This window comes from Phyllostomus discolor, chromosome 11, assembly GCF_004126475.2.
Source record: "Phyllostomus discolor isolate MPI-MPIP mPhyDis1 chromosome 11, mPhyDis1.pri.v3, whole genome shotgun sequence".
NCBI lineage: Eukaryota > Metazoa > Chordata > Mammalia > Chiroptera > Phyllostomidae > Phyllostomus > Phyllostomus discolor.
In genome coordinates, this window is record NC_040913.2 from 4,802,408 (window position 1) to 4,827,925 (window position 25,518).

General features: G+C 50.1%; 1 protein-coding gene and 1 long non-coding RNA gene across 3 annotated transcripts in view; one reads left to right on the top strand and one right to left on the bottom strand.

Annotated features, from left to right (window-relative positions):
• Nucleotides 1-22,868, top strand: part of COG6 (component of oligomeric golgi complex 6) — a 31,150-nt gene extending 8,282 nt beyond the window's left edge. Inside the window, exons 6-19 of one of the 2 annotated variants that reach the window (XM_028526675.2) lie at nucleotides 1,025-1,107; nucleotides 1,437-1,507; nucleotides 3,823-3,916; nucleotides 7,208-7,336; nucleotides 7,430-7,521; nucleotides 9,588-9,652; nucleotides 11,417-11,508; nucleotides 13,023-13,140; nucleotides 14,187-14,318; nucleotides 14,654-14,821; nucleotides 17,440-17,547; nucleotides 18,609-18,662; nucleotides 19,492-19,571; nucleotides 21,527-22,868. In XM_028526675.2, the coding sequence (XP_028382476.1) occupies nucleotides 1,025-1,107; nucleotides 1,437-1,507; nucleotides 3,823-3,916; nucleotides 7,208-7,336; nucleotides 7,430-7,521; nucleotides 9,588-9,652; nucleotides 11,417-11,508; nucleotides 13,023-13,140; nucleotides 14,187-14,318; nucleotides 14,654-14,821; nucleotides 17,440-17,547; nucleotides 18,609-18,662; nucleotides 19,492-19,571; nucleotides 21,527-21,674 (1,434 nt within the window). In that variant the 3' untranslated portion in view covers nucleotides 21,675-22,868. The remainder of the gene's footprint in view (nucleotides 1-1,024; nucleotides 1,108-1,436; nucleotides 1,508-3,822; nucleotides 3,917-7,207; nucleotides 7,337-7,429; nucleotides 7,522-9,587; nucleotides 9,653-11,416; nucleotides 11,509-13,022; nucleotides 13,141-14,186; nucleotides 14,319-14,653; nucleotides 14,822-17,439; nucleotides 17,548-18,608; nucleotides 18,663-19,491; nucleotides 19,572-21,526) is intronic. The other variant, XM_036011212.1, reaches the window with a different exon arrangement.
• On the bottom strand, nucleotides 1,558-19,658 carry LOC118497299. The gene is made up of 3 exons (XR_004899822.1): nucleotides 19,647-19,658; nucleotides 2,703-2,707; nucleotides 1,558-1,815 (listed from the first exon to the last, which is right to left on the bottom strand). It is a non-coding gene; the product is annotated as an uncharacterized LOC118497299 (long non-coding RNA).
• Nucleotides 22,869-25,518: the final 2,650 nt, after the last annotated feature.

Here is a 25,518-nt window from a genome sequence, read left to right on the forward strand (position 1 = left end):
ACACCATTCTTTCCAAACTGACACAGCTATAAAACTGCTCAAAATGCTGGAAATCAGGGAAACGTTTTGTTTGTTTATTTTTTCACTTGGAAGACGTTCAGTTTTTCCGGGAAGGAGTCTTTCCTTCTCCTGCCTGGGCGGAGCTGTGTGGAGGGCCCTTGAGGTGGGGGCGGGGCTCCCCAGTGGCTGTGATCCTGCAGTCTGGGCTGGAAGGTGACCTGCGCCTGCACCTGCACCTGCGCGGAGGGAGTGGGGGAGGGGGGAGGATGGGCAGGGACCTCACTCACCGGTATTCGCTGCCCTGGTCGTGTGAGGCACTTACTTCCCACATTTCAGACATTTGACATCTCGCCTTTTCTCCACTCGGTAGGAATAACAAACAGTATCAGAGGAGATGTTTTTTATTTAAACTTCATTCATCAAAGCAAAGTAGCACATTCACTGTTTCTAGGTTTGGGACGCTGCTCGGCTGTCTGGAAGCTGAGGCTCCAGTTAGGTTTTCCTGAAGTGGAAGTAGCGTGGAGTCCAGCGCTGTCGGCTCTTACGTGTTCAATGGGCATCTTTTATGCACCCAGCTTTGCCGTCTGCTCTGGGGTGTGAGGGCAACAGCGGGTGTATGAAAGGTGTGTAAAGCATCACCTTTATTGATGAGAAAGCAGCGCTTAATTAAGTCATAAGATGTGTGAAACAGCATATTTTTCTTTATGTCGTAATCTTTAGATTTGGGTTTCTCTCATGCTAGACTGTGCACTTGCTAAGGTCAGGGGTTTTTTAAGTTTAAATTTTGTGTCCCTGGCAGCTAGCACACAATTTGGCATATATTAGACATTGAACTAATGTGCATTTTAAAATTCGAATCAGTATATTACACTTTATATAAAAATTTAGAGAAAGTTGAGAACCGCATAGAAAAGATTTCAATAGATGAAAGTATGTTTTTCCTTTGTACTGATACTTCATTTTAGCATAATGTACTTTTACCTGAAAACACGGACATCTGAAAGGTGCACTCTTAATTTTAAAGGATTTCTTCAAGGCATTGGGGAGAGTAAAACAGATCCATAATGATGTCAAGGTTCTCCTGCGTACAAACCAGCAAACAGCGGGGTGAGTAACCGTTTCAGTTCGCAGTTGCCTTGCCTCTGACAGTTCCAGAATGTAAAGACATCCTGGGTTCTTTCTGAAAACGTCTGATCTTCACATGTCTTTGGGTAAGGAGGGAGTGGTAGCTGGGTGTACTTAGAGTAAAACAGCCATTGGGTAGCGGAGTGATATTAGTAAAATGTGACATTTGTTGAGTTATAAAAAGCAGAGAGATCGTTTCGTACAGTGGTAGAAAGCTAACACGATGTAATTAACGAGATAACCAGGTCCTTAGATGTGGGCGGGGGCTGCCAGGTGAAGTCACACTGTATCCCCGTCTGTTCCCGCTGCAGGCTGGAGATCATGGAGCAGATGGCCTTGCTGCAGGAGACGGCCTACGAGCGGCTCTACCGCTGGGCTCAGAGTGAGTGTGTCTTTCGTGGGTCCGGGCGTGTGAGTGTCCGCATCAGAGTTTGTTATCTCGCTTGGTCTTTATTTCATATCATACTTTGACTTTAGTCATCAAACGTATTTCTGGCCCTGGCTGGCATGGCTCAGTGGATTGGGGGCCAGTCTGCACACCCACAGGTCGCCGGGCCGACTGGGTTGCGGGCCCTGCAGGTCCCCAGCTGGGGGTGTGCGCGGGACAGCTGATCCCTGTGTCTCTCGCACATCCGCGTTTCTCTCCCTCGCTTTCTCCCTCCCTTCCCCTTCTCTAAAAATAAATAAAACCTTTAAAAAAAGTTTCTAAAAGGAAAAACAAACGTTACGTTTGAACATACTGTCATTATGTTTGCATTATGAACACCTACTACCAGTCAGCGGTACGTTGATTAAGGAGGGAGATGAAAAAAATAGGTCAGTGTTTCTAGATTGTTCTGTCTAATCTGGATTAGATTATTTTAAAGTCGATTAGACATCTCTCGTTATTTACACACACCTGTTATAAATGGTGAAACAGTTTTCCACTGTTAGTGGGACAAGTTGCCACGAGCCGAGTGGCGCAAACCGCACCAGCTGACCCTCCTGCGGCGCGCTGGGCGCGGTGAGTGGGAAGTCCACCCGGGTGCTCCCCGAACTGGCACGGAAGTGCGGGCTTGGCTCCCCTACCGCTGAGGGCCCGGGGAGGGACCTGTCTCCTCGCTCACTCGCAGTGTGGGGCTCTGTGAGCCCCTCCAGCCTGCGGCTCTGGGGTTGAGCGTGCCTGCCGGCTGCCAGGGAGGGCCCGCCCCCGGCTGCAAGGCTGCCTGCGGGCCTTGGCTCCAGAGCCGGCATCGGAGGGTGGAGTCACTCTCGCTCTGAGTCCCTCCCGACTCCTCCCCGTCTGCATCTCCGAGTCAGGCTCCCGCCAGCCTCTTCCACTGTTACGTCCCGTGTGAGTCCCGTGGACCCCCTTAGGTGATCCGGGGAAGTTGCCCCGTTGTGAGGTCTGTCACCCGGGTTGCACCTGTGGAGCCTCTTTGCCGTGGAAGGCGACCCGCTCCCAGGCTCCAGGGACGAAGGCTCTCTGGCGGGCCAGTACTTTGCACGCCACACGTGGTTCAGGTGCTTTAGTTTTGTTTCAGCGTATTTCAGTAAGTTCACAGAATTGCCTGTTAAAACCAAGGGAACAGGCACACAGATACTTTCATAGGTGTCAGCAGCTGACTGTTGGGGGGGGTGGGGTTCAGCCCAGGCAGCCAGTAACCCTGCGCTGTGCTGCTCGTCTGGCTCAGACGGCTCACTCTTTGCCTCCAGAACGGGTTTCTTTTCCTGCCTCTCCTGTGTGCACTGTCTACTCCTCCTGGGGATGTCATCTCTTTCTGTGTGTCATATACAAGTCCTGCCTCAGACTTCAAAGCTGAGCCCAGGTTCTGTGTTTTCTTGGACTCTCCATGACGACATTGAATCACAGTGACGTCCACCCCCGTCTCAGGACGCTCGCTGTTGGAAACATTTATTGGGTGTGCAGTCATTTACTGTCCGGGTGGATGTCTTCCTCAAAGGCAAGGCCATCGCCTCAGATTGCCTTGTGCCCCATGACCTCTGGTCTGGTGGCTCCAGACTGCGGGCCCTTGGTGCCCGGGAGCTGTCAGGCGCCTCCGTTCTCGGACATGGGGGTCTGTGGAGATGTGCACGCATGCTGGAACTACGGCGCGGGCGTGAGGTCCGCCTGCACCGAAGCTCGGGGACTCCTGAACAGGCGTGAAGGTCTCTGGGTGCCGTGGGCTCTTAATGAGCCTAGCGGAATAAAGAAACTTTGGCCTAGGGGCTTCTGAAAGTTTAAAATCCAAACTTTTAAAATTACAATCCCACCGCTCTCTCTGAGTTGTGCACACGCACGTTTTCGGCACGCTGCACGCAGATGGCCCGCCGGGGAAGGAGCTGGTGGTGTGCTTGCTGTTTGCACTCCTGCCCCCCACCCCGCTGCCTCAGACACCCCCCGTGCATGGCAGTGTTCAGTGGATGGTTTCTCATTGATCGATCTTTTAGAAATGCAGTTTTTAAAATAATAATAAAGTGGAAGTTTGGGGTGTGCCAGGCAGCCTGTGTGGTCCTTGGAAGTTACATAACCACGTAAGCTAGAATCTTTCGTTTGGTCGGCAGCAGGAACCAGCTCTTGGTAGACATGTTCTCTGGGTTTTCCCACGCAACTTTTTAAAGTGTTATTTGCTGCAGAGTTTAGACCGCGGGCATGCAGCAGAGCTGGTCAGGACCTGACTTGGGCCTCACGGCTGTGGTGTTGTTCGCTGTCCCCAGGTGAATGCCGAGCGCTGACCCAGGAGTCCTGCGACATCTCCCCGGTGGTGACGCGGGCCATGGAAGCCCTGCAGGACCGGCCCGTCCTGTACAAGTTGGTGACTTTTCCTAACTAACAATTAATTTTGCTTTTGCTTTGATAATTTACATGGGCTTTTGGTATTATTAAATGCAGTAGTTTGAGTGATGTTTACAACAACTTACAATGATATTTCATATTATGTGTTTATATCTCGTGTTCTGTGTGTCTATCAATGCTAGTGTGAGTGTATCGGCCTCTATTCTGTGGTCACGAAGGCACCATGGAGGGGGGGGCAGAGGGTCCCTGCATGCAGACGGCCCCTTGTACTCAGGGAGGGGTTGACAGCGCTCCCTAGTCTGCCACCTCGTTAACTGCCCTGGAGTTGTCAGTGAAACTCCTGTTGCAGCCCGGCCCTGGGACACTGGGGGCAGGTGGAGGGCTGAGAGAGGAAGAGCGTTTAAACTGTACTAATAGGGTTCCAGAAGAGCGTGGGTGCGGGTCTTTGACCCCGTGAGTTAGGCCAGCCCACAGCTGTGTGGTCATGCTCGGAATGGGAATCTACGCATGATCAGCTTGCTGATTTTAGTAAATATAGCATCACCCACAAATTCATGTTTATTCACAAGGTTGATGTTTTCTTCAAGAAAACGCCTTTGTGTGTTTTGGACATTTGAAAAGGTCAGCTGACTTCTACCGGGTCAGTAGGTTCTCACTGAATTTTGATTTTTGATCGACACTGGGAAAGGAGCCACGCTGGGCAGTGGCGTGCAAGGTGGGCGCCGAGGCAGCGTTTTGGCAGGCCTCTGCACCTTCCCAGGCGGCTGTGTCCTTGGCTGTGACGGGGGCGTAAGAGCGGTGCCTGTATTACAGGGCCCTTATGGAGATGAAACTAGATTTTCCACATGAAGTGTTCAGCACAATGCTTTGCTCGTCTCTAAATATTAGCTGTTACTTCTGCTTTGAAAAGAGGTAAACTCCTGTGAAAGCTGTCCACCAGGGAGCAGTGTGTCTAGGGTGGCCGCCAGGCAGGGCCTGGGCGGAACCGTAACCGAGAGGAAAGAAGGGTGATCTCTACGGGCGTGTGCTGGTGGGACAGGCGGGGGAAGGCGGGTGGGGAAGGACGGGTTCAAGGCCAGTCGGTGACCACGAGGTGGACACCGAGGAAGAGGAAATCAGCTTTTCGTTAAGTAATCGTGTGTTTTCAGAAGGGTGGATTCTTTCAGTTTGGCAAACACGTAATGTGTCGTGTTAACCACCAGAGGGCACTGCATGAACCTTGTTCAAGTGAAGTGTCGCTGCTCCACTCTTCATCACTGGGTCTCAAACACGCAGGCGTCGTGTGTAAGGAGAGTGTCAGTTACTGAAGTCCTTGGGGGAGGTGGCCGTACTCGGTGGTTGTTGGCTAGTGTACGACTGGAGGGCCGGCGCATTTGTAACTTTTGATAAATCAAGTATAGAGATTTCTTTACAAAGAAATTTATTACATGTGGAAATGAAAAAAATCGATGTCTTCTTTCCTTTGGTAAACCTTTGGAATATAAATTATTAAGGACTGTAATAGGTACGGTATTGCATTTCTTAGAGAGGCTTTCACACCTTTTATTTTTTACCTTATGACCAGAATTTTTCTTTCTTTTTTTTTTACTATAGCTAGATAAAAATGGGGGTTTTAAATGAGAATTTTACTGGAGACATTTTAGAATATTTACATAATTTTACTTCACCTTTGTAAATGTAGCATTGTGAATTTTTGACCTTTGATGGAAAAGAATCTGATTTTGGTCAGAAAGTTTTCTTCTGTCTCTGGGGAGATGTTTAATGTCCACAGATATCATTGAACGTTTATCGCAGCTAATACTGTCCTTGCTTCAAATTGTATCTATTGTTGCAGTAAGATTAATGTTAATGTTTACTGATGTTTTGTAGTATTATACAGACAAGATTCCACTGTTTTGTCAGGTGGCTCCTAATGTAACTTTTGGCCACAGCGAACAATCCTGGAAGTAGAGGTTACACTGTGTCCTTTTAGTGTGGTCTGCTGGATCTTGAGAGTGAGGATTAGTTTTCTACGTTTAAAAAGCTGGAAGTCCGTGAATTTTGAAAAAGTCGGAAGTTTGTGAATTTTGTTCTGTGATAAGTAGTCATGTAATCGAAAGTCACTTCTTAGAATTAGTGCAAAAATGCGGTTTTCACACTGAAATGTTTGGAGTTGATGAGCACGCATGAAGGAGAAGGTGGCGGTAAGAAGTCACTTTGGTTGTCACGTGTTGTACAACGTAGAACGTGGACGCACGGTGGTTAGTTGCCCTGGGTGAGGACACCCAGCTCCGGCGTGCTGCCGGCCGTCGCCACGGGGAACTGCGGAGTCGCTCCCGCTGAACCGAGAACAAACTCAGCTGCTGGACGGGCTCTTAAAAAGGTTCCAATGCCCAAAAGTTTATAGTGATCGACCACTTCGCTCCACTCTCGCTCGTATTTAAAAATATTCTCCCTTCCAGCTCATGTTATGAAAAATGTGTTTCGTGAAATCAGTAGCATAACAAAGAGGGCATTGTAGCCTAAGAAATTGAGTTTTTGGAAACCTTTGAGAAATTCTGGTAACTCTAGTTCCTATTGTACAAGAGCAAAATAATTCTTAATACTTAGTCTGTTAGAACACTGTTCAGGGACTTACACGTCACTGGGCCCAGAATCTGCTGCCACTGGGCTGCGAGAAAAGATTTTTGTTTTCCTGCGTGCTTTTAAAGTAGAAGGAGCCTTCAGCTGGGCCGTGGGCGTAAGGCGTGGTGGCGGTGATGGGAGACAAAGGGTGATTTTAGTCCAGGAACTGGGCGCCTGTGGCCACTCCAAGTCTTCCTATAGATTTGTCACCCCAGATTGTCCCATCTCCCAGCGTGAAGTCCCCCTTCTCTAAGCCTTCCCTCCCCTCAGGAAGGGCCCCCCCGCCCTTTTTAACTACAATCGATGACGTGTAAACGTGTGAAACAAGGTCGTTGCTGCGCCCGCCTAGGCGGTCAGTGAATGTAAGAAGCGTGTCTTGTGTCCGCGTCAGAGCGGGCAGGTTCCGGTGGTGAACTATGATGATGGGTGTGAGGAGGGGGTTTCTGATGCAGAAGGGGAGGCTGGTGTGCGGACTGCAGGCCTTCTTCCTATGAGGAGTGAAAAGACGTGCCTGTGGGTTGAATTTTCATTGCGATAAATTATTATTTCCAGTTCTTTTGCCGTTTACAAACACTACTGCTTGAGAGAGTTGCAGACACAGGCTTTAGATGTCTTGTGTGTTGTAGACACCTTGCGTGTGAGTGGTTGGGTGCAGCCGGCAGGGAGACAGCCTGCTGGGCCTCCTGTCGCCCACCCCTGCAGGTACACCCTGGACGAGTTCGGCACGGCCAGAAGGAGCACCGTGGTCCGCGGGTTCATCGACGCGCTGACCAGAGGGGGCCCGGGGGGCACGCCCAGGCCCATCGAGATGCACTCCCACGACCCTCTGAGGTACGGCCCTCGGGCGGTGTGGCCCTCGGGCGGTGTCACAGCCCTGGGTGGTTTTGGAAGGAGGCCCTCACTGACGCGTGCTTTTCCCACCAGGTACGTGGGGGACATGTTGGCGTGGCTGCACCAGGCGACCGCGTCTGAAAAGGAGCACCTGGAAGCCCTCTTAAAGCACGTGACCACGCAAGGTGGGCCCCCCAGTGTCGTGGCTGACACCTAAACGCAGGACACGGCACGGACGTGTCTGTTTCTGCACTTGCCCTTGACTCGTCCCGGGGGCAGCTTTTCACGCCCGCGGGGCACAGCGGGCTCCCTGCCCGGTCTCCCTCCGCCAGCGTCCCCGTGCCTGCCGCTGAGCCGGCCATCCGCCCCTTCACCCTTCCTGTCGCACAGCCCTTCACTCTTCCGTGGTGACCCCTGATGACCTTCTGCATCAGGCCTGGGCCCCTCTGTGTCACGCGCAGGACGCTGCCCCAGCACACACTGCCCCAGGCCCTCCACGCCGCTCGCTGTGAGGGCGAAAGGCGGTGTCACCTGCACTTCAGCGGGGAGGGGACAGGCTGCAGGCTTGCTGGGGGTCCTCACGCTGCTGGCTCTTTCATTCGCACTGCCCACCCCACTCTCCATGGTCACGTGGCAGTGTGATGAATAATTACCTATGTTCTAACTGTACTTACAATTTTAGCTGCCCTTTCAAGGAGGAAAAATGGCTTTTTTTAGTTGCTTACGCTTTCATTCACAGAATTTCAGAGCTTCCTTGTTGTGACTTGAGTGCTGGAGGGGCTAATGGATAGTGAGGGTGTTCTGGGGCCTTTTTTTTCATTTCTTTTGAAAGATTTTATTTACTGACTGTTGGAGAGGAAGAGAGGGAGAAAGAGGGAGAGAAACATCAATGTGTGGTTGCCTCTCTCTCGCCCCCTCCTGGGGACCTGGCCCGCAACCCAGACATGTGTCCTGACCGGGAATTGAACTGGGGACCTTTCAGGTCACGGTACAATGCCCATCCCACTGAGCCACAGCACTCAGGCAGGATGTCCTGCTTCTGGCAGGAGGTGGGGAGGAGCGTGGTGACTGGTGTCACTTCGGCTTTTGCACGGCGTGGGTCCCCTGCATTCCAGCTGAGCTCGAGCTCTGCAGGGAGGCCAGGTGTGAGTTGGTGGCAAGGCCTAACCTCCCTGTTTTTGACACCTTGGTGCCAGGGTTAGACCAGAAGCATACCTGTTAGACTGATGCAAAGTCTGTGCTTTTTGAAGGGGTTTTCTGTGTTCCTGCTTACCCAGAGTAAGAGACTTTGTTTCTTAAAAGCTGTTTCAGTAAAGTTAATGTGAGAGGCAGTGTTAAGTGGTGGGAAGAAAAGACATCGGAGTTAGATGAAATGGGTTATTCTGCAGGCATGGCTTAGTTGGTCTAGGACTTGGGTGTACCATGTGTACAAATGAAGTGGGTTGGGCTCTGGCCGGGTACCTCAGTCGCTTAGCGCATTGATCCTGATGTGCCGAGGTGGCAGGTTCGATCCTGGGGCAGGGCACGCACGGGAGCCAACCAGGGAGTGCGGAGTCAAGGGGCCCACCATGCTCCTCTCTCTGTCTCTCCCTCCTTCTCTCCCTGCCGCCCTCTCTGAGCATCGATGAGTAACAGAGAGGAAGGTGGCTGGGAGCAGTCAGTGTCAGGCGTGCAGTGCCGAGCTTGATGAGCTGCGTCCAGTAAATGTCAGCGTTTCCATCGGCTCGCGGGTGTGGTGCTCGTCGTCTCGCCTCAGCGCACCTGCTCCTGCCCACTGCCTGGGAGGACGTGTCCGTGGAAGGACATGTCCGTGGAGCAAAAGCTAATACATCTTCACTTGTCTTCCTTCAGTCGATGTATCTTATTACAGCCTTCTTTCCCTGTGACTCACACACTTACTGTTTCACAAAGCAGTAACGTTCACTTTGTCGATCAACCAACAAACTGACATGGCTCTAAACTCAGATGTTAACACAGGCGGTGATGTCCTGAGAGACACTGAACTTCATGAAATACGAACAGGGCTATTTTAAATGTCTGTCACTAGTGCCAGTAATCATGTGCATTATTTTTTTTAAATTGGTAAACTGATTTTTTTAATTGTCCAGTTACAGTTGTCCCCATTTTCCCGTTACTCTCCCCTGCCCACCCCCACCTTCGGTCCCCGTCGTACGCAGTCCTGTTTGCTAGTTCTGTATGTATCTGTGAAGCACTATGGAAGAATCTTTCAGTAACCGGGGACTCACCGCAGGTGTGGAAGAAAGCGTTCAGGAAGTCGTGGGGCACATCACCGAGGGCGTGTGCAGGCCGCTGAAGGTGAGGCGCTTCGGGTTCTGTGTGTGGTGAGGTATCGGGTCACGTTATTGCCTTATTGTGAGTTAAACACACCGATAACAGCTTGAGTTAAAGCTGTAATTTTGTCAGATTAACACATTAATGTAGGATAATAAGATGCATTTAAAAATAATTATCATCAATTTTCTCTTTAAGAAAGAAAATCTGAAGCATCCTCTGCATATACTACCTATTGTGTTTCCCATGGTAATTTGTCAGTCCGTCGAGAAAAAGTGTGTTAAGTTGAAATAACTAATCTCTGAACCCACAACAGATTTACTGACATATTCCATTTACTTTATTGCTTCAAGTATAGTAGATTTTATCGTAGCAATAGATAGTGATTGATCCAAGGATAGTACATCTGTGTTATTACCAACACTATTTATAGTCAGGGAACAGAACTCGAAGTCGAAACTAGAATTCTCATAATGCAAATTAGCCGTGCTTACTCGCTCTAATCGCCTGCGTCTCCTGCACCTTAATGTGCTCACGTCGCACCTGTGTAGAGCGGTACCTGCCAGCGAGGGCTGCGGGGACCGACCGAGACAGCCGTGCGGGTGGAGCACACGGGTCCCTCGCATGGACTGGGCGATGTGACTAATTAGTGATACAATTTAAGTCCCCAGCGAAGCCTTGGCATTAGAAAGAAATGATCATGTGAACACTTTGGTTTTTAAATTCAGATGCTCTTTATGATCCGTAACATTGGGGTATTAGCTGGGCTAATTTATGCCAACAGATACATCAGTTTCACAAACGTGTTCACGTAAAGGTCGTTTACACATTTCTATAATGGGAGAACTTTTGGAATACACATATGTACGTTTATAAAATCTTATTCTAGCAAATCCCGTTTGTTGGCATTATGACATATTCAGAAATCTAAGTACAGAGAAACTTCAGCTCCCGAAAGCGTTTATTACACGTCTGTTGCGTATGCGCTGGTCAGCCAGAGGTGTGGAGGTGGAAAAGGAGCAGGGAGCAGTGCTCCTGGCTGGTTAGGAAATAAGGTGCAGTGTAAGCAGCCGCTTAAGCGCAGGTGTGGTATCCTCTGTAAAGAAGCACATATCAACGTACTGTAGATTCTACTCAGGAATTAGGGAATGTAGAGTAAGGGAAAGATTAGTGAGGGGTGGAATTTAACTAGGAAAGATTCCTGGCAGTTCATCTTGAGGCAGATCAAATTAATCTTGAACTAGATCTGATGAAGCCCTGGTCAGTCTTGTGATTAGACAGATATGTTGGTGCTAATTTAAGAGTTATCTGCTCTTCTGTTCTCTAATTAACACATAAAGAAACTGGGTATAATAGTTTGAAGATAAAATTTCTTTCATTCTTTCCTGAATATTTGGTGAGAGGGCAGAACATTTGCACTGAGAATCTGTTTTTAGAGATGTAACAATTTCTTTGCAATTTAGTGCTGAACTAAATTCCATTATTTACGGGTGGAAAGTCTCCAAATGTTCTCATCATTGTTTTGATTATTCCTGGTAGCGACTGCCCGGAGCCTAGCTCTGTAGGTGGTGGGTGATTTTCTGGAGAGTGTATCTGTGTTAAAGTGTTTCTGTTATTTTACCGTCCCCTGTGATTTCATATTCAGAAATCCTTTACGTAGAAGGAATTTTGTGATTTCTGCAGCAATAAAATGTTACCGTTTTTTTAATGTTTCTCATAACACGTGATCAGTGAAGAAAAGTGATGCCTTTAAGAAATGTTTACTGTTTTTCTCACATGTTTTAATAGGTTCGGATTGAACAAGTAATAGTTGCTGAACCTGGAGCAGTTTTATTATATAAAATCTCTAACCTCCTTAAATTTTACCATCACACCATCAGGTGAGTGGAGTGGTCGAAGGCGCTCGTTGAGCCCGGCGATGCCTGTGTCCCTGAGGACAGAGTGAAGTGTGTGTGTGTGTGTGTGTGTGTCCGCGGCCGGCCCACTGAGTGTGACCGGCGGAGCCCCCAGCAGCGAATGAGGGAACGTCGGGCCTGCTGTCCGCTCTCCTACGCGCTGCGCCGTGAGGCCCGTTCTCCCCCTTCTCCTGTCCTCTGCAGACAGCACAGACCCCTGCACCCGCACCCCCACACGGGCACCCGCACACGGGCATGCACACGGGCACCCGCACACGGGCACGCAGACAGGGGATGTGACTGTGCAAGTCTGTAGCGCACCAGCTGGAGGGATCCGTGGCACCCGGAGCGGGGCGGCGTTACGCTCGGAACAGGGCGTGACGAGAGAAATGGCCTGTGCCGGATGTGACACCATACATGCTCTTTTGTCACCTGGCTTTCTGTCAGTGACAAGACGGAGCCTCAGCTTTGTCTCCTCTGAGTAAAGCTGCAGGAGCATCTCTAAATAAAAGCTGCCCTGGTGTCTCTAAATAAAGTCTGCTTTATCTGATTAGGAGCCACTTATTTAAAATTTAAATTCTGACTCCAAAATTTGCATTCATTTCGCTTCGCACGTATCTGCTGATGGCACACGTTGGAGCTTTATTGTGAATGTCACCGTGAGGAAGAGGGCTCAGGGACTGGACGGCAGTGTGGGGATGGCTGGGGGAGGGCGGGGTGGGGGGCTGAAGGGTAATGGGAAAATACACTGAAGATGAGATCAGAAGGACCGTGTTATATGGGTAGTTGTGTTAAAACAACGTCCTTTCAAGCTTTATTTTTGGTACTTCCCATGTTAGCCTACTGAAAATGACTCACAAGTTACGTTGATCCAGTGTGGCCGTGTCAGGGACAGAAGGCCGGCTGCTGAGATGCAGGAGGGTTACTGCAGCCGGCAGGTCAGGAGCGGCACAGGGGTCACCAGACGGCAGCGCACCAGCAGATGGGCAACGATGCCCCCTGCCTGCCAGTGGCTGACGCTCACCCCCAACATCTCAGCCAGGAGGTCACTTCTACCAGAAGCATGCCAAAGGGTGGCTGGTTCGATTCCCAGTCAGGGCACAAAACTGTGTTGCAGGTTCGATGCCTGGTCCAGGTGTGTCCCGGAGGCAGCAGACCGATTTTCTCTTTTGCATCAGTGTTTCTGTCTCTCTCTGTCTTCCCCCCTCTCTCTCTCTTCCCCGCTCTCTCTCTTCCTCCCTCTCCCCCCCCAAAACTCACTAAACATGTCATCGGGTGAAGATTTGTTTACAGTAATTTTGACAAATACCAATGAGCAAAAATGACTTAGAAAGAAGTGGAAAACTCATGGACATGGGCAGCAGTGCAATTGTTCTCAATGAACAGGTTATCATCTGTGTAAAAACTTTTATTCGAATCCAGATCTTTCTAAAGACTTCTTCGCAGGGAACTGAGCTGTTTCAGCCAGTTCTGCAACCTGAAACACCCTTTGCTTTCAGCGGCATCGTGGGAAACAGTGCGACCACGTTGCTGACCACCATCGAAGAAATGCATCTGCTCAGCAAAAAAATATTCTTCAACAGCCTGAGTCTTCACGCGAGCAAACTGATGGACAAGGTATGTTTGAAAGTGCCTTTCTTGAACCACACGAACGCTTATCTTTCACACTTAATGTTTCGCCGTTTTACACGGGTCACGATTTTCACCTGCCCCGTCCCATGTTCTTTTGAGTCCTTCCTGTGGAAACAGAGTCCGTTTTGGGGCGGCCGACTGCACCCAGGTTAGTCACTCATGTTCTGGGAGCAGCGTGGTGTGAGTCATGAGTGGAGGCAGACTCTGAAGCCCTAGGTTTCCTGTAACCAAAAATCTGTGACCAAGTCAGACCTGCTGCGTGTAGGTTGGGGCTGAAACGACACGCAGACTAGAAAGCTGGAAGTGTTAGCAAATGTCTTTTCTAAGCAGCTTTCTTGGACTTGTGCTCTCTGGCGAGCCAGCTGTGTCCTTATGAAATGTATGCTCTTTGGGGTCACATACTACAATTAATTATGAAAACAAACAGGATAACAATCTTTCCCCGAAGGAACAAAACCAAATAAGCAGCAGAAGCCTGAAAGAATCCTACGAGAGCTAATATTTTAAGTTGAGCAGGCTGGCGGCTGAACCAGAAGGGATGGGTTTGTAACGATCAAATCCTTCCTTATTTTTGTTTACTTATTTTTTTTTATTCTTTTAAGAAACAACTTTGCTGTAACACATGCCACATAATGTTTAAGGACTCGCGTTTTTACGCTGGTTTCTCCTCTCCGGTCGTGGTGCTGTGTGGGTGGCCGCGCAGGCCAGCCGCCGGCTGGTGGGACCGTGCGGGCAGAGCATCGTGGTCCGGTCCCGGGCCCTGGGCCGTTCCTGCATCCTCACCCCAGAGTGCCTGGGGGCGCTGTCCCTTCTGGCCCCGAACCTGACTCAGACCCTTTCGGAGAGGCAGCGTGAATGTGTAGGGCTGGAGTGTTCATCTTACGTTTTTTCCTGCTTCACGTGTTTCCGTTTGCACAGGACGTGCACTAACTGTCATTCAGTTCCGGTTGCGTACCCCTGTTCAGAGGCATTTATTTGCACGTTAACATTCAGTGGAAAAACTGTGGATAACTAATGAGACCCTATTTTAGGTCGAACTCCCCCCGCCTGACCTTGGGCCAAGTTCTGCGTTGAACCAGACGCTCACGTTGTTGCGCGAGGTCCTGGCCTCCCACGATTCTTCAGTTGTGCCGTTGGATGCCCGTCAGGCGGATTTTGTGCAGGTGCGTCCTAAGTTTGCTTTTCACGGTTGCTTGTTGCTCCTCTGTGGGAAATGCTGTTGGCATGCTGGTGTTTTTTGACCCATATGTTCTGGCAAACGTTCTCACTGATTCTTTCTGCAAATACTGCGTCAGTTCTCTCTGATTTAGAGAGTGTTCAGTGATGCCCACGTGAAAACCCTTCCGGTAACCGTGCCTCTCACCCCTGCTCTCGCGGGCCTCTGTGAGCGGGCCCCTCCCGGTTACAGCCTGGCATTGGTTCTCAGGTGCCCCGAGCCCGGGCCTGTGTCCCCGGTGGGGAGGCAAGGAGCATGTTGTATTTTATTTTCCCTTGACAGGTTTTGTCGTGTGTCCTGGACCCCCTGCTCCAGATGTGCACGGTGTCGGCCAGCAGCCTGGGCACGGCCGACATGGCCACGTTCATGGTGAATTCGCTGTACATGATGAAGACGACCCTGGCCCTGTTCGAGTTCACCGACCGGCGTCTGGAGATGCTGCAGTTTCAGGTGGGTTGTGCCGTAAAGTGGCAGCTCGCTGTGACGGAGCCCTGTTTGTAGATGCGGCCTCAGTTCCTGGCTCCACGCCCTGATTCCTGTAAAGCCTTCGTGAGTCCGAGGAGGGCCACACACACTTGTCTCCACGCGCACACACACACACATGTGTGCTCATCATTTTAGTCTTTGTGTTGCAGAAGTCAGACTGTGACGGTGAGAGAGTGTTGTACTCAAACCACAGTTTGTGATGCAGGCATGAGGCTTGTCTGATGAGTCCGAGCAGCTCCTCTGTCTGCGGAGTTCGCTTTTCGAGCTGCGACTGGCATGTGGTGTCTCTCCGCTGGGGGGCTGGTGCGGGGGGTGTCGCCAGGACAGCTGCACTTTTATCTGAGTGTGACCAGCGTCCGGCAGAACAGTGCACTTCACTATTACACCAGTCACTGCAGTCCTCGGACCCAGTGGTGGCGTCTCTTGGGGCTTTATAAAATGGCTAAAGCAAAGCCTTTAATGAACTTGACCAGATACCTGGGTTCTGATTCTGAAATAGTGATTTTGGGTAGAGCCAGTTTTTAAGAAGCTTGGATTGTCGTGTCGTCACCAGTAGGTAAGCAAGGTGGCAGTGGCTGCGGCAGAAAAGTCATGGCCAACGTCTGGGTTTTTCTGAGGGACGCGTGGATCCATCTAACTCTGTGATATTTTCTACTTAAAAAGAAATATCATGAACTAGGCTTAGTTGTCCTTTCTTGCATAACTTTTTAATGTAGCGTTAATAAAATTCTTTTTAAAAATTGTTGTTTTTTTAACAATTTATGACTAATTCATAAATTGAACTCCAAATTCAACTCCAAAATTTAACTCCAAATTCTTCCGTTTATCTAAATCTTTTCTCAAGACGTTCCGGCAGATACCAGGTAACTGTGCTCTGTCTCGTCACCAGTTACCTGCAGCTCGTAAATGTTCGTGGACACTCTTGTGCATTTCCAGAGAGCAGGCCCCTGCACGTCAGTGCCCATCAAACCTGCGCCGGCCACGTGCCTGTCTGCAGGCTGTGGGCCAGCGGCCCCCCGGGCCGGCCGAGGTCAGCACGGGGGAGGGCCAGGGAGGACGTGGAAACCGGGAGACCTGGCTCATTCGCCCCCGCAGAGTAGCAGCCTGTCTTGTCGAACTAAAGATCCGTGAATTTCAGACTTGAGCTGCTAGTCCTGCTAATTTTCTTCTGCTCTGAACTTGGCTTCGTCCAGTGTTTCCAGTAAGAAGTGCAGGCTCGAGTTTCGCTTCTGTGCGGGCGCTCCGTCTTCTCCGTCTGGAGGCGAGGGAGGGTTTTCTCTGGGCTCAGCCGCCGTTTCCTCGGGGTGTTTCTCCGCGCGTCCCTTTTCCCATTGCTTCCGTCTTGGGCTTTGCAGAGCCGTTTCGGTCTGACGATTCAGCCTTTCCTCAGTTACGTTTTCTGTTGTCTTCAGTGAACTGTTACTTCTCCTCCTTCTGTGACGGGTTATGTTCCGAAGCTCCTGCCCTTAGTTGCTTTAGCTCCCGATTCCGTGTTCTGATTCTTTTTCAATCTCTTTACTTGAACTGATGTCTCTAATGTTTATTCTGTATCACTTTTTTTCAGATACTAATTAGGTTTTTACCTGTAACCCTTTCGTGAAATGTTCACATTTGCACGTCTTGTTTTCCTCGGATTTCCAGTGAGTCTAGTCAAGTCAGGGCTCTGACTTCACTTCCTCGGGCATCACTTAGAAAAGTAAAGCACTCTGTTTTTCGGCAGTGTCACCTCATGAAGAGACACCTGTTCTGGTTACTCAGAGGGGCTGCCTGCCAGGCCTGCTCACCTCTTTTAAACCTTTTAAACCGGCCGTGGGTTTGCGGCTGGGCTCTGGGAGGGACTCGGGCAGGCAGGCACCCGGCGGTGGCGGTGGGCGGCGGCGCACCCAGAGCTGCGCTGTGTCATTGGCAGGCAGACTGGCGGCGTGGAGGGCGCTGTCTGGGCGGAACGGAAGGAGGCCCTCCCGGCTCTCGGCCTGGACTGAGGAAAGGAGGGGAGCAGCAGGCTCCTCCCCCCAGGGGCTACTTCGCCCCAATAGGGGCGGTTCCCTTCTGTGGCTTCTACCTCCATGGGTGTCAGGTGGCCCCCAGGACAGCACAGAGGCGTCTCCAGAGGGCGTGCATGACCGCTGGGGTGGGCCTGCGGTCTGGGAGGCAGGGGTTGGTGGGGAGGACGGGGGAAGTTAGAGACGTCAGGCCCTCACCTTCTGGAACTCTTCCCAGGTACTGTTTCTCAACGCTGCTGTTTATTGGTGTTCTTGCTTGTTCCCTTGTGTCTTGCTTCCCAGCAGCTTGTGAACGAGCCGAGAGGCAGCCCAGAACTTGTGACGCGTGGCTGGTGTTGGAACCCTCTCTGACTCTCGTCTTTGAAAGCAGGACTTTCCCTCCTCTCTGAGGACTTCCTCTGGAGGGGGAGGAGGCGCCTGTGTCACAGAGACGGCCCCGTGCCCTGCGGCCTGGCCTCGCGCCCACTTCAGGGTGCCGCCCCAGGACGGAGGGCTGCGTGCGGCTGCAGGGGAGTCTGCCGCTCCTCTCGTCAGTCTCACGGCTCTTAGAAGACCCTCTTCCTGTGTGTTTTGTTTTAGATCGAAGCGCATCTGGACACCCTCATAAACGAGCAAGCTTCGTACGTGCTGACCAGGGCAGGCTTGAGCTACATCTACAACACCGTGCAGCAGCACCGGCCTGAGCAGGTGGGCGCGCGGGCGCTCCAGGCCAGAGCCCGGCTCCGGGGCTGGACTCCAGTCTGCACCGCGGCTCCGCCGCTTCCTCGCTGATTCCCCTCGGAAAACGGCGTCGCTCTGTCCTCTGTAGCTGAGGGGTGATGCACCGTGTTTCCTGGGCTGGTGCCGAGAGGGAGATAACGCACGCCTAGTTCTTGGACGATTACCGTCGTGCCCCGAACTGTGGCGCGCCCTTTTATTATGGACAGCTCGGGTTCAAAGTATGGGAATAGACACAGATTAGTAGGATAAAACGCACGGAGACTGTTCATTCTGGGAACATTTTAGTGTCTGTTGACTGGATGTGTAGATCACTATGTACATAGAGTGGGCCCTTCTTTATGCAGCGAATCCTGGCCCGTGGCTCTGGAGAGGCAGAGACTCCTGGGGCCAGCGGCTCCCGCCCTTGCTGAGCTAGAGACCCCCAGTGTCAGTAGGTCACGGGGTCAGTAGGTCAGTAGGTCACGGGGTGGGGGGCTCTGGAGAACCTGGTGAACGTCTTCTTTAAGATCCAAAGAACTCTTGTGCATGATGTTCATATGAAGAACATTTTATAGCCCAGGATTCTTAAATGAAGCTCTTAGGAATCACAAGTTCTAAACGTTTTCTTCTGATAAAGAAGGAAGCCAGTTTCTGCCAGCAGGAACCGGTTCTGTTGTCTTTTTAATCTGATCTAAAATCGTCAGAATTGTCGTTTCCCGAGGGCTTCTTTTCCTTTTCCTTTTTGTTTTTGCTTCTGAATAAATCTGAGGTATCCTGGTTCTCCCACGGTTAATAAACTCACATGCTTGTCCCCCCTCCAACAAATGTCACCGGGTGCTTTCATGCTCCTGACACAGCAGCGAGCAGACCCCAGTCCCGGCTCTCCCCGCGGGCCCGGCGGGGGGGACGCGGCCCTGGGTTCTCTGGAAATGAGCTAAACGTCCAAGTGCGGGCGGTCCGCCGACGGGCTGTGTTCCGTGAACGCGGTGAAGTGCACAGCACGGTTTTTACATCTTGTTTTTTTCTCTTTGCCCGTTTTTATCTTTCAGGGTGCCTTAGCTAACTTGCCCAACCTCGACTCGGTGGCCCTGAAGGCCGCGATGGTGAGTGTGCAGTGCAGCATTTCAGTACGGGTCTCCCTGTGGGACGTTGTTCTTTTTTAAATTCGATTTTAATTTTATTTTCCAGTTAGTGTTTGTATCCAACATTATTTTGTGTTGCTTTCAGGTGTAAAGCACAGGGGTCAGGTACTCATACACTTTACAACACGATCCGCCTGACACTTCCGGTGCCCCCTAGCCGTCGTCCGTAACCGTGCACGACGCGCAGTTAGTGCAGCGTGTCCCCCGCGCTGCGCCCCACGCCCTCGTCGTTGACAAGTCCGGTGCCTTTAAGAAGGCAAGGTGGACTTGAAATCCGGTGACTGGGCTTCTTGTTGGTGTTACCGCTCAGAAGCTCCGTGAGGGAGAGGGAGATGCAGGGCTTAGACAGGGAATTTAATTTATTTTATTTTATTTATTTAAAAGATTTTGTTTATTTATTTATTGAGAGAGGGAAGGGAGGGAGATAGAGAGAGAGAGAGAAACATCAATGTGCGGTTGCTGGGGGTCATGGCCTGCAACCCAGGCATGTGCCCTGACTGGGAATCGAACCTGCGATGCTTTGGTTCGCAGCCTGCGCTCAATCCACTGAGCTACGCCAGCCAGGGCAGATGCGGAATTTTAAAAGTAGGTGCTGCGTGCTGGATGCTGACTCATTTAAAAAGGGAGTTTAGTTAAAGCGTTTAAGGAATAACTCGTCTTGACCACAAGGCACTTGCTGTTTGTGTGGGACGTGGGGTTGTGGCTGAGATTCAGTCCCCGAGACACACGGCGGCGTGTCCCAGAGGCCCGTCGGCGAGCGCGCGCCCCCTTTGCATCTCTGTGTCGCCAGGTCCAGTTCGACCGCTACCTCTCGGCCCCCGACAGCCTGCTGATGCCGCAGCTGAACTTCCTGCTGAGCGCCACGGTGAAGTAAGTGCGCTCTGCGGTGGAGAGCCGGTGGTTGTAGGTGCCACGCCCGTTTCTTTGAAAAAAAAAAAAAAAAACAATTTATTTGTACGGATAGGGGATTTGCTATTGAAGACCTGTAGTTCTCAACCTTTTTCCCTGCCTCAGCGCCTCTGAGAGATTTGACCTTCCCCTGTTCATACTTATTTCTTGCGTGTATATCACTCCAAAATCTTTATTTAGTGAATGTTTTTTTAAATTAACACGAATGTAATTGGAGCTGTGGAGCTATAATACCGAATTCCGCTGTACTAACAAACACGTCCGAGTGACGTGGAGTGTGTCGTGGAATGGCAACAGTGTATTCCCCGTGCAGTGCAGATGAGCCGCCTCGTGGGCTGTTGGGACCTCTGCAGGTTCCGTAGGTTGTTCAGTATCGTACTTTTGTCAGGAACCTGTTCAGGACAAAGAACCACGGCTACATACATTAAAACATGAGGACATTACAGTCGGAAGAAGCTGGGAGGTCGTACTGTCTGAAGTGTTTGATTTTAAGAGAAATATTGACAAATCAGAATTGCCCACAAGTGGGACATTAGGCAATAGCTGTCCATTTTTTTTTCTGTCCACTCCACCAGCTGTGCGTTAAGTGCTTTCTGTGCCACAGGCAGTGGGATTAAGATTCAGAAGACGTTTGCACTGTCTTCGTGGAGACTGAAATAGGATGGGTCAGTTAGACGTGTGAACGAATATTCACACTGAAAAGGACAGCAAGGAGAGAGCCGTCGAGCTTGAATGCTGCAGCCGCCTGGACGGGCGCAGCGGCCCAGAGCCGGTGTGCACGTGTCCTGGTGTGTAGAGAGCGGCCCACAGCAACGCACGAGGAAGGAGGCGGAGTTTTGCACGACGTGCGGGAGGATTTAGTGTTGGCTACAGCCGGCTGAAGATGGGCTGGACCGTTTTCCTCTCAGCCGTAGGGAAGCCCTCTGTTAAGTGTGGTTAATGTGATGAGAGCGATGACTTCAGTACTTTTTTATTTTTGTGTTTCGTTACTCTAAAACACTGCACGCTGTCTGCAGAACCAGAGGCGTGAAGACCCGAGAGGTTGTAAAGGAAGTTGGCTTTGCCGTGGCTCCCGTTGCTGGTGTCCCCCTTAAACCGCTTACCGGTGAAACCAGACACACTGAACCGTTTCAGAGTTAACCGTGTTCCGGTACGCGGTGTGGGAACGTCCAGTCGTGTGAACCATCCCGGAACAGACAAGATGCCGTTGTTGTCATAGCACAGAGAGTGAGGGGAGACGTGAACGTGTTTCAAGGAGCGGGAGTAGCCCCGCCCCCACTGCAGTGCAGACACGGCTGTGTCGCAGCGAAGCGAGTCGCGGTCTTTTCTCTGGTGGAGGGTTTTGCCTTCATTTCATTCGACTGCGACGTCTGGGAAGCACAGTGAGGCAAGGCCCAGTAGAACAAGGTCTGCTTGTACCAGTGGAAAAAGCAGTTTGTTGTAAGTGATTCTGGGATTTGAAGCGTTAGCGCGTTCGAGTGGCTGCGAGCCTCTCTCTGTGGCGCGTCACCAGTCGTGTCTGCAGAGGCAGTGCGTTGGTGGCGGGTCGCACCCCCGGCTCGCGGGTGTGTCATTCGCTGCTTGCCGGGCGCTCCCGCAGCCCCGAGAAGGACGCAGCGGTGGGCACACACGGCCCTGCCCTCCTGGGACCTGCGTGCCCACGGGGAAAGTGTAACAAGGAAATGATAAACGTAAAAATGTTTTTACCCCTAACCGAGATGAGTACCTGGGTAGAGGTACAGTGACTTTTCACTGTTACCGATGTGATAATAATTGTCCTGTCGATAATGTTGTCGATAATAATTACCAGTGATGATTCTCGATGTGAAATGCATGGGTCCAGCCGCGAAGCGTTCTTACAGTTCTGAGTGAGTGTTCTAGGACCGCGTTTTCACGCTTTGCACACTCGCCCGCAGGGAGCAGATCCTGAGGCAGTCCACGGAGCTGGTCTGCAGAGCCTACGCGGAGGTGCACGCCGCCGTGACCAGCCCGGCCGGCGGCTACAGAGACCCGGAGGCCATCCTGCACCGGTCGCCGCAGCAGGTGCGGGCGCTCCTCTCCTGATCCCGGGGTGCGCGGCGGCCGGACCCCGCCCCCCTGGAGCGCCAGGCGGTTCGCTAGGTTTCTAGGCTGTGAGATCTTCACGTGAGATTGGGTGATGGCGGTTTCCTTCGCAGCGTGAGATTGTGAGTCCCGGTAACTGCTTCGTGTGGCCACAGTAACCTGCGAGCGAGTGACGCACGCGGGCCCGCGCTCGTGCCGCTCTGCGTCCGCGCTGTGCGGAGAGCGGCTCTGCTCCCCTCCGCTGGCGCCTCGCCGGCCCTGCGGCTCCCTCTCCGCCGGAACAGAATGATGGGGGCGGGGGGGCCGTGTGAGAGGTTTGAGGGGTCTTCTGGTAAGATTGGTTTTACATTAACTGTACATAAAAAAACTAAACTTATGGCTTAGTATGAGGGTAGGACCTAATAAATGCCTCTTTACCTAGAGATTCACTTGCGATGTCATTAGTTATTAATGTGAGCAGTGCACTTGAACTGAGGAGCAGAAATACACACTCAGCAAGAAGGGGGAGGAGGGAGAGAGCAGTTTAAACAGCGTGTGCCCTGGGCGGAATTCAACGTGAAGCTGAGGCGTGCAGGCCCCCCGTGTGGCACGCAAGTCTCGTATTGAAGGGTAGATACTGGTTCTACTGTGCAGACTCGGGATTCAGCCAGGCGCTGCTTGGCCTGAAGTTCCAGCCAAGGGCGTGGCGATCTGCTCTAACGCTGGGGGCGGGGAAACGCCCGAGGAGCCGTTGCTGATGGGCAGAGCAGGTGTCTGTCTCCGGGGCCCCTCACCAGGAGCCGTGGGGTTCTCACTTCAGTGCTCGTCCTGTGGCCTTGCCTTGCTGGTGAGATTTGGAGGAGAATTCTTGCTAGCAGAATATCTTAACTTCTGGTAAATCAACAGAAAGAAGTAATCTCCTAAATTATAAATGAGAAAACTGAGGCGTAAGGAGAGGTTGACTAGGTGAAGATATCCTGAAAAGTAGTTACATGAAATTAAAATTTGTGTAACACATATGTGACAAATTAGCAGTTACAGAACATAGTCTGTTCATCTGTCTGAAATGTACAATTGTTTATATTAATGTGATTCTTTGGGAACTAGAAGAGTGTATGTGCCCTGTTGTTATAAGTCTGTATTTTTAGTCCATTTCCTCCAATGACTTTGTGTGACATATAAAAGATAGAGAATAAAGTAGGATATAAATCAAGAGTTTAAATTTTAGATAACTTATTTTTACTGTGAAAAAAGATGACTACCTTATTAATAGTAAATTTCTTTGTTTTCTAAGGAAAAAAGTGGATTTGACTTTTTACCTGGTTTTCTCAAATAAAATATTAAACTCCTTCTACAGCAGTGATCATTACAGTGTTTTTTTTTACATCTTTGTAAAGTGCTTTTCAGAAAGTGTACTGATAGGAAAGGAAGTACAATATAGGGTCAAATTGAAGTAACCAATGGAAGATTGATACGGAGAATGTGGTATCAGTATAACCTTGATGCTAAGGCAAAGTAGGAGATTATAAGTGCTAATCCACTAATGTAAGACTTTTGTTTGCCACTACACTCCAGAGTTCGCACTTGAACCGTTCCGATGTGGCGTAAGTATAACCTCAGACAACGCAGGCCTGCTCTTCCTTCAGAGAGAAAAGGTGTTTGGCAAAAATCTCGCTGAACTTTTCCATTTCTTTCTCTGGGCCTTTACTTGAACAAGTAAGTAAATGTTCAAATTGAAAATTATAACCGAAATTTAAGAAATTCACTGCAGGAGCTCAACGGTAGACCTGTGCAGGCGGGGAAAGGATCAGCAAACTTGAAGGTGGGTCACTGAGCTGATCCCGCCTGAGAAACGGGGACAAAGGTGATGGAAGCAAAGGAACAGGTCCCCAGGGGCCTGCGGATGTCATCCACAGCACCCACACAGTGGGTGTCTCCGAAGGGAAGGAGGAAGAAAGGGGTCAAAAGAGTATTTGAAGGAGTGTTGACAGGAAACTTTCCAAATTTCATGTAAACAACATTAAAATACACGTTCAAGAAGCTCACCAAACTCCAAGGAGGGTAAACTCAGAGATTCACACTGATACATTTCATAAACTATGAAAAGCCAAAGGCTGAGAGGGAATCGTGGTAACAGCAAGAGAGGGAACCGTCACGACTCAGTGACCCTCATGAAGACCAACCCCCGATGTATCATCAGAACCCACAGAGGCCGGGAGGCTCGGGTGATACAGAGTGGTGAAAGAACAGAACTGTCAGCTTGGAATTCCGTGTCCTGCAGAGCTGCCCGTGAGAGTGTGGGCAGAATTGAGACAGTCCCAGACAACGTATTTCACCTTGCCTGTGTGAATGTCAAAGGAAGTCCTTGGGGCTGAAATGAAAGGATACAGAAAGTGCATCAATGAAACAAAGAGCAGCGAAGAAATAGAAGGTTTGGGCAACACTGTGGACTAGCTAGAGTTGGTAGATGTCTGTGTAACAACAGCGGAGCACACACATTTCTCCTCAGGGCACGTGCTGAGTTCTCCGAGGTCATAGGAGGCCGAAATCCACATCTCCGAGGTTAAAATCATACCAGGTGCGTTCTCTGACTACGGTGATGTGAAATGGGAGATCAGTAAGAAGGGAGATTTGAGAATGCATAAATACATGGAAGTTCAGTAAGACACCCTGAAATGGCCAGTGGGTCAAGGCAGAAATCGCCGAGGAAGCCAGAGAGCACCTGGAGATGGGTGAAAGGTTGGCGTGCAGAAGCACGCTGGTTCTCACAGAGGGGCAAAAACAGCGCCCGAGGGGGATGTTTAGTCTGCATTAAAGAAAAAGTTGTTAACCGAACCTTACACCGTAACAATCTAGAAAGAAGATAAAATAAACAGAGCAAAAAGTAAATAAAATTATAACAGACATAGAGAAAAATGTAGAATAGAAAAATAACGTGTCAGTGACTGGGTGTTCTAACCATTCTGCAACACCTATGTTGGAATGCAGATGTTGGAACGCATGTAAAAATGTTTTAAAATTCTTTCTCACACAGCCTGTTCAGAAGAGTGTTATGTTTGAGACTGTTCGTGCTGAGCATCATGCGGTGCAGACAGACAAGTGTCTAAAGGCACGTGTAAGGAGGCGCTTCTGGTGGGGGGGTCCCCGCCCAGTCCTGTGGAGAACGGTGTCATTGCAGTTGTTGGGTGCGCTTACCACGGCATGTTGCTTGGTGAAGTGTTACCTTGTAGAAAGGTGTTTAAGTATATACAAAAAATATAGGAAATTTGATATAAAAATAAGAAAATATAAAAATATTCCTACATATAAAACATATAGGGATAGGAAATTTGGTTCTTTGAAATGATAAAAAAAAATCGACTAGCCTTTAGCTAGACTGACCTAGAAAAAAGAGCATAGACTCATATTATTAAAATCTGGTGTGGAAGAGGGGACATTACAACTGACCATCCAGAAATAAATAGGATAACAGAATGATGAATAATTATATGTCAACAATAAATGGTAGAGATGGAATTCACAAATAGCTATAAAAACTCAAACTAAACTGACTCACGGGGAAATAGAGCTTCTAAATAGACCTACAGCAAAGAAGCTGAGTCAGCGATCTACATTTCCAATAACAAAAAAACCTGCAGGTTCAGATGGCTTCACTGGTGAATTCTACAAAATGTTTAAGTAATATTAATCTTTATCAAATTTTCAAAAAAACCTACCCCCAGAACTAAACAAACAAACAAACAAAACCAGAGGGAGCACTCTCTAACTTACACTATAAGGGCAGTATTTGTTACTCATACAACAAAGCCAGCAATGGCATCGCAAGGCAACTACAGACCGATACCTCTTATGAATGCGAAGTCCT